At 37.4% G+C, this 13,046-nt stretch overlaps 1 protein-coding gene across 3 annotated transcripts; it reads right to left on the bottom strand.

Moving 5' to 3' along the window:
- Positions 1–774: 774 nt before the first annotated feature.
- Positions 775–12,162, bottom strand: LOC114456687 (zinc finger protein Dzip1-like). Of its 3 annotated transcripts, none has more exons than XM_028438625.1 (6): positions 11,652–11,736; positions 8,605–9,950; positions 7,024–7,091; positions 6,887–6,938; positions 6,606–6,723; positions 775–829 (listed from the first exon to the last, which is right to left on the bottom strand). In XM_028438625.1, exons 1-6 carry the CDS (start codon positions 11,664–11,666, stop codon positions 818–820), a joined length of 1,611 nt encoding a protein of 536 aa, XP_028294426.1. In that variant the 5' UTR covers positions 11,667–11,736; the 3' UTR covers positions 775–817. The 3 variants fall into 3 exon arrangements, with proteins under 3 accessions (XP_028294426.1, XP_028294425.1, XP_028294424.1); XM_028438624.1 differs by lacking the exons at positions 775–829; positions 11,652–11,736 and adding exons at positions 5,240–5,578; positions 12,129–12,162; XM_028438623.1 differs by lacking the exon at positions 775–829 and adding an exon at positions 5,240–5,578.
- Between the last annotated feature and the right edge of the window lie 884 nt (positions 12,163–13,046).

Below are 13,046 nucleotides of genomic sequence, written 5' to 3' on the forward strand. Positions count from 1 at the left end.
CAGTTCTACAAAAATGTAGTTAACAATTATTAAAATGTGTATCTAGCGTTCCCACATTTTACCAATTTAAAATAGTATAAATCTAGGGGTATACTGACAAAAAACTCAAGATTTCCTCACCAAAAATATTAAAACCTTTATTTTCATTGATAAGGAAGCCTAACAAGTTAACCATTAGTGATGCTAACAGAAAGCTAACACAACAGTTAGGTTAACTTTTATAGGATTATTTATTTCAGGCTCAGTAAATGTGATTAAATGTAATTGAAATGCAGTAATTGAGAACGTAATTGCAATTGACTTTTTGAGGATAAAAAATAATTGTGATCGAATTGTATTTGGAAAAAATGCTGGTCATTGTAGTTGTAATTGAATTGTAATTGTAACTGACAAATGTAATTGACCCCAACCCTGTTGTGAGGCTGGGCTCGTGTCGCGGCTGAAGGAGCAGCAGCCGCTGCCGCCGGAGGCCCGGCGCTCGGTCCTCCTCACCGCATCGGTGGAGCCCCCCCCCCGTTCCCTAGCGTTGTTGTTGGCCCACTTCGCCGGGGAACAGCATGGCGGACGGGGGGAATCCTAATAATCTTTAGGATTAATCGTACTTCCTTGTGGAGGTGATTTGTTCATGTTGATGTTGTCCTCCACACAGAGCTGCGTGCTTGTTAGAACGCAGATGTTATTTGCAGAACTTCAGTGAAAGTCACCATCATGTCATGTTGTAGACCTTATCAACTCCTTCCTGACTCATCTGGGTTGGATTTCATTGAACCTGAGGATGAAAACCCAGACAAGGATCTCCTCAGGGTTGTTGGTTTCATTAGGTTTCTTCCTAAAATAAAACAAATGAAGCACGTGTAGCTGTGACATGTATCCATGCAAAACAATGATTAGATTTTCATGGAGTAATTTATATTGGGTAAAATATAACAATGATATAAGGTCATACACAACTAGACTCAGGGGTGAGGTTTTACCGGCCAAAATATTTTTGTTACCGACCCACAAACTTTTTTATAACCACAACTTTAACCAACAAATATTCTGGAAACAGGAGCGAAATGAAGCGTCTTCTCGCGAGATGTCAAGTAAGAGCGAGATTTACGTTCAGCTGATCTACATATATTGTGGATGGGCTTGTTCTCGTTTGAAGCAGCAATCTTTTGGTTTAAGGGTCAGATGTTACAGAATAAAAGTATAAATTGGTCATTTTACGGCATGTAACACCTGTTTTAAAATGTATATGGTTACATTGTAAATGTGTTTGGTTAAATATTATATAGAGCAACGTTTATGTTGTGTCATGCTGAGTTATCCTTCCAGTAGTACATAGCCTTCTGGTCCAATCCATAGGCCAAACTTTCCATGCAGCAGTAAAGGTTATATATCATAGTTTTCCAGTTGAGTTGTCTTTGTCATTTGGGTTGAGGATTCCTTTATATGTGTGTCATGTTCTTGTTCTGATGTTCTAGGTCACATCTGACGTAGAGACAGACGGCACCATGAACGCCAGCCTGACTTCCCTCAACGACGTCAGTGAAACATAGAGGCCATTAGAAACATAAGAAACCCTGCAGCCAATCAGGAGATGTTGCAGAGACACAACAAACTCCCTCAAACTACTTCCTGCAATGTCTTTCCAATCCAGTCCAATACGACTTTATTTGTTAAGACGAAAATAAAATACGTAGCAACAAAAACTACATTTGAATTACAAAAAATTTAAAAGTATAAAACATGAGATTTAAAAAATGTCAAGGAATGTAGTAAAATAAAAGAATTAAAATGTATTTGACATCTAATGCCTACGCTCTGGAGCAAGTCATTCTTTATTAGTTGACGTAGTTTATCTACACTTGTGTGTAACCTGCTGTGTTTAATACTGGTTTTATAACATTGTACAATATATTTTTTTTTTGTGACAAAGGTTTGTAAATAGAGCAAATATGTATACAATAAAGATATTTCACTGGAATTCTGACTGTACATACATTACTCCTTCCTATTTGTCATCAGGCAGTGTGGCTGTTTTAATAATATTCCCATTTGTGGTCATGGACATGTTTCAGTCGAGACTTTATTGGGACCATAATTTAACAGGTACTAAATATTCTGGATGTTTCAACTCTAGTTTTTTTAAAAAGAACATTAAAGTAAAAGATTTTCAGTTATTTGAAAACATGGCTGGGAAAGGATCATGTTTAATGTAGAAAAACAAAATCAGCAAAAAGAATCCCTTCCAACTGTTGAGTTTGGAAATTAAACATATTTACATGACACACACACACACACACACACACACACACACACAAACAAATTAAATCATGTTACCATGAGATGATGCTGACTGGGCCAGGATTAGGGTCGTATTTAAATCTTTACCTCTTTGTGCTTTTATTTTGTAACCAGATCTCAACTTCCTGTTGCTTTATATCTGAGATTACAAATCTTTGTCTTTTTTTTATTTTATTTTATTTTTTTACAAATTCAGTTATAAATGTCAGTTTTCCACACTATGTGTTTGCCTACATACAATATGAATTATATAAACTACAATTTCCACTTACTGACATTGTCATTTACAAGTGAATTTCCGCACAGGAATGAATCATTCATGTCATGGGGCACTGCTGTGCAGAAAAATAGCCAATTGTGTACAGTAGACATAGATCATTCCCAATCATTATTGAAACTATCACAATCTGTGTTAAATCGATTTCACTCAAAATGAGGTTTTTTAGTAACTTGTGCCCTTATTGTTGCACTAGCGCCATCTTCTGGAATTTATCTCCACAAGCACAAACAGAAGGCTATGTACTACTGGAAGGATAACTCAGCATGACACAACATAAACGTTGTTCTATATAATATTTAACCAAACACATTTACAATGTAACCATATACATTTTAAAACAGGTGCTACATGCCGTAAAATGACCAATTTATACTTTTATTCTGTAACATCTGACCCTTAAACCAAAAGATTGCTGCTTCAAACGAGAACAAGCCCATCCACAATATATGTAGATCAGCTGAACGTAAATCTCGCTCTTACTTGACATCTCGCGAGAAGACGCTTCATTTCGCTCCTGTTTCCAGAATATTTGTTGGTTAAAGTTGTGGTTATAAAAACGTTTGTGGGTCGGTAACAAAAATATTTTGGCCGGTAAAACCTCACCCCTGAGTCTAGTTGTGTATGACCTTATATCATTGTCATATTTTACCCAATATAAATTACTCCATGAAAATCTAATCATTGTTTTGCATGGATACATGTCACAGCTACACGTGCTTCATTTGTTTTATTTTAGGAAGAAACCTAATGAAACCAACAACCCTGAGGAGATCCTTGTCTGGGTTTTCATCCTCAGGTTCAATGAAATCCAACCCAGATGGGTCAGGAAGGAGTTGATAAGGTCTACAACATGACATGATGGTGACTTTCACTGAAGTTCTGCAAATAACATCTGCGTTCTTACAAACACGTCAGCTCTGTGTGGAGGACAACATCAACATGAACAAATCACCTCCACAAGGAAGTATGATTAATCCTAAAGATTATTAGGATTCCCCCCGTCCGCCATGCTGTTCCCCGGCGAAGTGGGCCGACAACAATGCCAGGGAATGGGGGGGGGGCTCCACCGATGCGGTGAGGAGGACCGAGCGCTGGGCCTCCGACGGCAGCGGCTGCTGCTCCTTCAGCCGCGACACGAGCCCAGCCTCGCAACAGGGTTGGGGTCAATTCCATTTGTCAGTTACAATTACAATTCAATTACAACTACAATGACCAGCATTTTTTCCAAATACAATTCGATCACAATTATTTTTTATCCTCAAAAAGTCAATTGCAATTACGTTCTCAATTACTGCATTTCAATTACATTTAATCACATTTACTGAGCCTGAAATAAATAATCCTATAAAAGTTAACCTTACTGTTGTGTTAGCTTTCTGTTAGCATCACTAATGGTTAACTTGTTAGGCTTCCTTATCAATGAAAATAAAGGTTTTAATATTTTTGGTGAGGAAATCTTGAGTTTTTTGTCAGTATACCCCTAGATTTATACTATTTTAAATTGGTAAAATGTGGGAACGCTAGATACACATTTTAATAATTGTTAACTACATTTTTGTAGAACTGTACATAGAACTGTAACATGCTTCCCCAGTTTTGTGTTAAATTATAATTGACATTTTTTATAGAATTTTCATGGAAACTTTAATTACAAAGTTAATTATATGAACACAATTTGATTATGATTACAGCAGCAACAGATTTTTTTCATGCCATAATTGTAATAATTATCAATTACGCTGTTACAGTCTCCTCAAGAAAAAGTGGCTTGATGAAGGGAGACCACTAACATATACAAAAGGACACAGACAAAAGGGTTCGAGTTTGCAAGTTTTATTGTAAAGAAAACATTATTGAATCAAAACATAAATCAACAAACCAAAAACGCTACAGGCGCCGGCCAAAATAAGGAAAAGAGGGGTGAAGAACCTGGCTAACTGCTCCATGGGCCATCGGACCAGGCCCCACCCTGGCTAAGCCACCTCAGCTGAAACTAACTATTAAACCAAGAAAGAAAACCCAGAAAACAGGACTACCGGCGACTATAGCCAAACTAAAATAACAAAGCCCAGCAATCTAAACATGCATGAGATAAATGATTGCTACTTAAATAGAAAGAGGTTTCAAACCACTCAACAAAACAACCAACAAGACAACAACTAAGCAAACAACAAACAAACCTCACTCTGTGTGTGTGTGTGTGTCATGTAAATATGTTTAATTTCCAAACTCAACAGTTGGAAGGGATTCTTTTTGCTGATTTTGTTTTTCTACATTAAACATGATTCTTTCCCAGCCATGTTTTCAAATAACTGAAAATCTTTTACTTTAATGTTCTTTTTAAAAAACTAGAGTTGGAACTTCCAGAATATTTAGTACCTGTTAAATTATGGTCCCAATAAAGTCTCGACTGAAACATGTCCATGACCACAAATGGGAATATTATTAAAACAGCCACACTGCCTGATGACAAATAGGAAGGAGTAATGTATGTACAGTCAGAATTCCAGTGAAATATCTTTATTGTATCCATATTTTCTCTATTTACAAACCTTTGTCACAAAAAAAAAAATATTGTACAATGTTATAAAACCAGTATTAAACACAGCAGGTTACACACAAGTGTAGATAAACTACGTCAACTAATAAAGAATGAGTTGCTCCAGAGCGTAGGCATTAGATGTCAAATACATTTTAATTCTTTTATTTTGCTACATTCCTTGACATTTTTTAAATCTCATGTTTTATACTTTTTAATTTTTTGTAATTCAAATGTAGTTTTTGTTGCTACGTATTTTATTTTCGTCTTAACAAATAAAGTCGTATTGGACTGGATTGGAAAGACATTGCAGGAAGTAGTTTGAGGGAGTTTGTTGTGTCTCTGCAACATCTCCTGATTGGCTGCAGGGTTTCTTATGTTTCTAATGGCCTCTATGTTTCACTGACGTCGTTGAGGGAAGTCAGGCTGGCGTTCATGGTGCCGTCTGTCTCTACGTCAGATGTGACCTAGAACATCAGAACAAGAACATGACACACATATAAAGGAATCCTCAACCCAAATGACAAAGACAACTCAACTGGAAAACTATGATATATAACCTTTACTGCTGCATGGAAAGTTTGGCCTATGGATTGGTCCAGTAGTTCCCAAACTTTTCCCAGTCCTGTACCCCATCATATATTTAACCTGAAGCCCTGTGCCCCCTAATCCTGCACACTTAAACATAATAATGTAATCTCAGATAAAATGTGTAATTTGCTCCATTTATATTCGTTTCAAATTCTGGATTTTAATTCACATACCCCCTATGACACTTGTATCAAACTCAAGGGCCAAATCTGGCCCTTTGGAGCATCTAATTCAGCCCGCAGGAGAAAGTAAAAATGACAGAGGAAACATGAATCATTGTGAAAATGAAACTCAACAATATTTGCAGGGCTCACAGTTTTCTCGCTGCCTATATCACATGATTGCAGTCATCTTTAAAGTGAAACTCAAAATTTGTACAAAATCCTTACATTTTCCTCAAATTATGATAATTTCTCTAAATCAATTAGAAATTGGTCACAAAATCAAGCAAATTTAAAGTGAAGATCCTGTTGGGACTGATATCACATCACTTATTGCTTGGATAAAATCGGTTTTTTTAAAACATATTTTGTATTTAATGTATACGTAGAGGAGGAAACTAGGGCACAATAATGTTGAAATTAACGTTTGCAGTCTTACATTTATATTTATTATGTAGCCTAAAAATTAAATGTATTGTTACAGAACATATGTCCAGGATTAAAATCTCAGAGAAAAGAATCATAAAGGCATAAAGCTCTGTGAGTTACTTCACTGCTTCATGTCCACATACAGGACTGTTAAAAAGCATAATCCAATAAAAAATAAAACGGTCATTTTTATGCCTTTTTTGTGGATTTAAGCGACAAAATGCACTCCACTTTGTAAGGCCCATTAAAGCATGTTTTTAAGAAAATATTTGTTAAGAATTAAAAGGAAAAACTGAAGGATGTGACTGCTGACCTGACTGGAGGACATTTCTGTAGAACTTTCCTTACTCTCTGATGATGATTCAGATTCTTCTACAGTGCTCCTCTTCCGACAACGAAAAACACTCAATACTCTCCTGCAACTCTGTGAACTGAACCCACACAACAAACAGGCTTTCACTCGTTTACCATCTACACCAGGGCTGTCAGACTCATTTCAGTTCAAAGGCCACATTTGGACCAGTTTGATCTGAAGTGGGCCCAACCACACAACTCCAAGCATTTGTTAAGAAACATTTTTGGAATTTTTCTTACATCTTTTGTCCCAAGATCTTCATTTTTCTCACCAATTTGTTCTTTTTCTTTACTGCAACCGAACAGAGGAGATTAATAATGTGATCATAACAACAATAAGGATGAAAGAGGACTGTTTAGGTAAACAAGCGGCCAACCTTTTCCTTGCTTTTCTACCTCTTCCATCTCAGGATCCGATTCCTCAATGAAGCTCAACAGAGGCTTCCTGATCAGGGACAGAATTCAAAGAGATTTTTAGGAAGAATTAAATCTCAATCACCAAATATTCCATTTGATTTATTTGTGTAGATTATCGACTTTCAACCACAATTTTCTCAGGTGAACAACTAAATATAGAAATATTAAACACAGGCTGCTTTGTAAACAAAGGTAAACCTGAATCTGGAATTTTGTGTGTTGAAAGAATAAAAAGTGATGTCATTTCCTTAAGTCGTAGGTTATTACTTGGCGCATTCACGATCGGGCATCCTGATAGCCTGAATATTTGTTCTAGTTCCTTCATTCTTCATTCTAAAAGTAGCAACGTAGATTACAGAGTGTAGATTGTACTTAAGTGTGAGTAAAATTACACTTACACCTGGGAAAAAATACTCAATGTACAATTACCCAAAAAATCTAATTAAAACAGTGACTTTCAGTATTTGTATTTTATTTGATTATAAATAAAGTTATTATTTTCAAAATAATGAAACTGATAGATTATATTGCGCTCTAATAGCATTTTTTTTTTTTTTTTTTTTGGTGAAATGATCAGATTTGGGTAAATTCTACCTTCTCCACACAATTATTTCAATTACACTGAGAAACATAGTGTTGACTAAAATTGTATAAATCTTAAAGAATCAACCACATCAGACTAACATCTAACCTGAAGTGTGTACATAACTTTACTAGGTTTCAATCATTAATTTATTTTAATGTGATATGTATTTCTTTAACTGAGGTAAAAAAACAAAAAACAAAATCGTCATATCCATATGTGTCTCCAGGGTCTCTGTTGTGAAGTTGTTTTCAGCGCACACAGGGGGGCAGACGTCACCTGCTCAGTAGCTGATTCTCTTCCACAGAGACTTTAAATGCTTTCAGTCCAGTTTTCACACTGTCAAAAAGCACATCTTTGTTTTGCTCCACCTCTGATGTGAGGATGCCGATTTTCACCTTGGAAATGCTTCTTTTCTTGCCTGACCTCACTGGGCGGGGCCTCCGCTAATATGAAAATTTACCATTTAGCATCTAGATTAAGATTTAACATTTAGATTTAAGTTTAACATTTAGATTTAATATTTTACAGGCGGAACAGGAGGGCATAACAAGTAAATATTGATCGAATTCAGCCGCCGCATTTATCAACACCCGATCATTTGTACGCTGGGATTGGTCAGATACGAATGTTTCATGAATCACGCATTGGTCCTGTAGTACGACCACATTTGCACTCAGATTTGCACCATTTTTACGCAAGGTTGATAAATGAGGGCCATTGAGTGCAAATTTAATTCAGTTGCGCCAATTCTACACGTTTTTTTTTTTTAAACGGTGCAACAACATTTTTTCACAGAACAAAATTGTCGATAAATAATCATATGTATTTTTAGTTGTAATAAATCATAATCCGAGTTTATGGTATCATGATCTGCTTGGAATTTACATTTATGATTCACGTGTGTTTTCTGATGTGTATGTACAGCTTTCTTTTCTTCATTTTTTTCTGATCTTACTTTTCTGTAAGGCTCCCAGAAGTTTCCGTTCTCTGACTCTCCACCAGCCTGACGAGCGTCAGTGCCACCTCCTTCCTGAGCTCAGGCTTGGGTATTGTCTTCGCTGGACTCTTTTCAGATATGGTGCTTGAATCCTCTGACAGCTCCTGTATAGGATCCAAGATTGGAACAGACACTGGCCTCATCGTGGAAACTCTCTTCTGTTGGGGCTCTGGTGCAGGTGAACTCTTGATAACTGGTACTTCTTCTTCTTCTGCTGCTTCTTCTTTTTGTTCTTCTTCTTCTTTGATGGGTGGGTTTAAATAAATGCTCTTTATCTGTTCCCTCTGAGCTTGGATGATGAGCTTCTTCTTCCGCAGAATCCGGGACATCTTGTGGTTCTCAGACTGGTACATCTGCATTTTGCTCAGCTCATCCATCAGCCTGTCAGTCTCAGATTTGTGATGAGCTTTGACTCCCTGCAACCTGGATTTCCATTTTTGACTGTGTTTCTTTTTTTGCTGCTCCAACATCTGGATGGTCTGGCTCTGGATCTCCTTGTAGATGTCTCTCTGCTGCTGCGAGTCCACAGGGTTGACAAGTATCTCCTGCCTGACAAGTTGATTCTGACTGACTTTGTCCAGAGCATGGAGGTTTTGGTTGTAGATGGACTCCATCTCCCTGAGCAAGCTATTTTTGGTGTCGTCGAGCTTGCGATCCAACTGGGCCATCGCCTTGTCGCTGACACGAGTCGCTCTCAGCAGGTCTTTCTGTGACTGCTGCTTCATTTCCAGAAATGTTTTGGCTTCAATGGTCTGCCGCTGCTCATTGATCTGCTCCTTTAGTCTATTGAGCTCTGATTTGAGGCTGATGTTCTCTGATTTGAGGCAGATGTTCTCTGATTTGAGGCTGATGTTCTCTGTTTTGAGGCTGTTGACCAGAGATGTATTGTTTGTGATGGGCTTCAGCGCGATGTCATGCTCCTCCTGCTTTTTCAGCTGCCCGAGCTCCCTATCGGCCGCAGTCAGCCGCTCCTCGACAGCGACCAGGTTGTAGGTGAGGACCTCCTGGGAGTACAAAAGCCACTCCAGGGAGAGCTGAGCCAGCCTCAGCAGCTTCACTAAGGAGGGATCAATGGGGTTTCTGCAGCGGACGCAGCACTCGCCCTCCAGGCTGCAGAAGGTCACCATGCTGATGTGCTCCTGCAGCATTTCCACGTCCACCTGGCTCACCACCAGGTCCACGTCCACCGCGATGATTCGCCTCCAGTCCACGCTCTCCCGGCGCATGTGGAATTTGAATGGAGTCATGGCTGGTGCTGGTGCAGGGCTCCTACGGGTGTCACCATGAACTCCTTCTAGGAAAAGCTGAAAGGGAAACAGCAGATATGAACCCCCATGTTATGGGACAGCGATTGTAAAGTTGTGCAAGTTAAATTAAACAGCAACTTTTCGTACCACTGAGCAGCAAAACATTTTTTCTTTTTTGTTACATTTGACCAGATTTACAGCAACATTTGGAAAATTTGTGATAATTTTCTTCTCGTAAAAATATAATGTCAATGGTAAATCGAAATCTAGATGCTAAATGTTAAATTTAAATCTAAATGTTAAATCTGAATGTAAAATTTAAATATTATGGGTCAAACTCAATATTTAACTAATAAGTTTTAATTTAGCATTAAATATTTAGATTTAACATTTAGAATTAACATTTAGATTCAACATTTAGATGTAAGATTTAGATGTAACATTTATATTTACCATTCAGCATCTCGATTTAACATTTAGCATCTGGATTAAAATTGAACCTTTAGATTTAAATGTAACATTTAGATTTAATATTTTACATGTAGTTTTAGATTTTTACAAGAAAAAATATAAAATTTCACAAGTATTGCTCTAAATCTAGTCAAATAAATACATTCACAAAAGTTTTTTTTAAATGTTGTTTGTTGCTAAATGTTGCCAAAAGCTGCTCTTTGCCATCGGCGCCCCATAACATCAATCAATCAATCAATCAATCAATCTTTATTTGTATAGCGCCAAATCATAACCAATGGTATCTCAAGGCACTTTCCAGTAGAGTAGTCTTAGGGACGGACTCTTCATTTTATGGATACACACATATGCATATATACGTATATACACATACATATGTATCCCACACCCAACATGAATTCATCATGGCGGCAAGGAAAACCTTCTGCTAAGCAGCAGGAACCTTGTGTGGATCCCATTCCTATGATGAACAGCCATCCACGTTATGCTGTGTTGGGTGTGTGAACATGTGAACATGTGAGAACAAAAACAGACAAAGATCACATGGACACACTGCACTGCTCATCGCTTTATTTCATGTTTGAAAGGCTTCTTTTTTTTCCGTGTATAGATTTGAGATTTATATAATTATATTTTCATATTAAATAAATGTAATAATTAAAAAACTTTGTCATTTAGTGTTTGAATAGTTTATCATTTTAACTTCCACTCTGATGTAACTTAAGAGTTTTGTTTTGGGTTTCCGTCTTATTTTGTACAATTTTAAAGACCTTTTTTATTTTTATTTTTTCACTGTTTGCCTAGTTTGTGGGTGTTTACTAAATTTGCACTTGTTAACCTGTAAATAAAACATGAAAACCAATGAAAACTCAAGATTTTGTTCATATCCTGCATGTTAAAGTGCATCTTTGTGTGTAAACATTAACAAGTATCAAGAACAGTCCTTACTAGTTAGCTATTTTGGGTCTATTGTGAATTTACAAGTCAATTGGTGATGCTTTATAATTGTATCAGATGCTAAAGGGGCTGAAAAGGGCACACATTCATGTTTGGATCTATTTGTTTACTTATATATTTATTTGTTTATTTTACAATACCAGTGCAGTGCCGTAGGAAGTATGTCTATAGAAAGGTGGGAGGTTAAGTAGCTTTTTCATGGATGGTTTAAAAGCTTTAATTTCTCTTTCATTTAGAATAAAAGTAAAATCCTCTTTCAACAGACCTTGTAAACACTCAATTCCTAATGCAAATTTAATTCTGAAACACACACGATTCATTATAACTTACCTTAGGTACAAACATTGCTCACTGAGGACTCCTGCTCAATATTTAAGGGGTGTGTTAAAAATTATAGACCTGCTTCAGTCGTTTCTAAAAGCTGTTTGTGCTGTCTCTACATTCTACATGGCTTTCAAATTCTGGAATCCATTACCATAACTACCTGTCAACAATGAGCTGTTCTAACTTATCCTGAGTTACCATGACTACCTGTCAACAATGAGCTGTTCTAACTTATCCTGAGTTAACATGACTACCTGTCAACAATGAGCTGTTCTAACTATAGTTGCAAGATACCCGCTGTACCCCGCGGTGCCAAATTGTAACAACCTACTACCTACAATACTAGAAATTCTACACGACGTTACTACCGTGTATTACGATACTACCGGTACCAGTTTACTACATAGCAGCTGCCTCTACTCTTTTCCGGGCTTCTCACTGTACAGTCTAAGCTCACTGCACGCTATTTACTTGAAAACATACCAACATGGCAACCGGACTCCACAGGTGCTGAATATTTGGCTGTTACTGGTGACGTCAGGAGATATGATTGGCAGTTTCCGCATTCTGGGTCCGCCCGTCTGTTAGCTGATTGGCTGTTTGTGTGTTTCTGCTGGCAAGAAGTTAACTGAAGACAGCTCCGCTTCGACAGAAACTTGCTTCAAAACAATCAACAAGCTGAAGTTCTGTCGTCTCGCCTGGACGCATGCACGGCTGCTGTCACAAACACGAGAGAACACATGGTTGTAATAGGAGCCAAAGGAAGAACACTTTTTTTGTTTTGTTTTATCCGCATGTACACTGTCATGGCAAATTTGCGGTTGACCTCATTTGGAGACATGATTTATTGCTCTGGTTGAATGATTGAGTCCAGTCTTAGCATGATGATTTCATAAAAAAGATTTATTATAAAATTAAATAAAAAAGGAGTAAAAAAAAAAAGCTTCCATCCTGTAGAATGAAAAGCAGCCCCCAACAAGGATGGTCAAGAGGCTCCTGATAGAGCAAAAAGCAAGACCCACTAACAGTTTCACAGCTTAAGCTTTTATACAGATAACAGAAAAAGTTCCACCCTGAGGTGAGGAGAAGAAGGGGGTCAGATGCCCAACAGTGGAAACGTTTGAGGATGATGAAGACATGTATATTATGAAGAGGACTGGCGTCACTGTTATCTGTCCTTGATAGTGTGTGTGCGTGTATATCTGCATGTGAGTTTGAGTTTGGCCTTCAGCAGAGACTCTGTGTTGTACTGTGGATACAATACGATCTCTACTGTTTAATCTAACATGACTCAGCTGTTCAAAAGTGCAAAGAGTCATGCAGTCATCATGTATAAAAACATGACAAATTGTACACCTGAACACACATTTGACGATATGATGATGAATATATTAATTGCCA

Source organism: Gouania willdenowi, chromosome 22 (assembly GCF_900634775.1).
Source record: "Gouania willdenowi chromosome 22, fGouWil2.1, whole genome shotgun sequence".
Taxonomy (NCBI): Eukaryota; Metazoa; Chordata; class Actinopteri; order Blenniiformes; family Gobiesocidae; genus Gouania; species Gouania willdenowi.

Excerpts from the sequence above, each read along its gene's own strand:
- LOC114456687 (XM_028438623.1), bottom strand. Across the intron at positions 6,939-7,023 it reads GGTAGAAAAGCAAGGAAAAG|TAAAGAAAAAGAACAAATTG; the intron begins GTTGGCCGCTTG and ends GTTCGGTTGCAG. Across the intron at positions 6,724-6,886 it reads AAGATCTTGGGACAAAAGAT|TTCACAGAGTTGCAGGAGAG; the intron begins GTAAGAAAAATT and ends GTGTGGGTTCAG.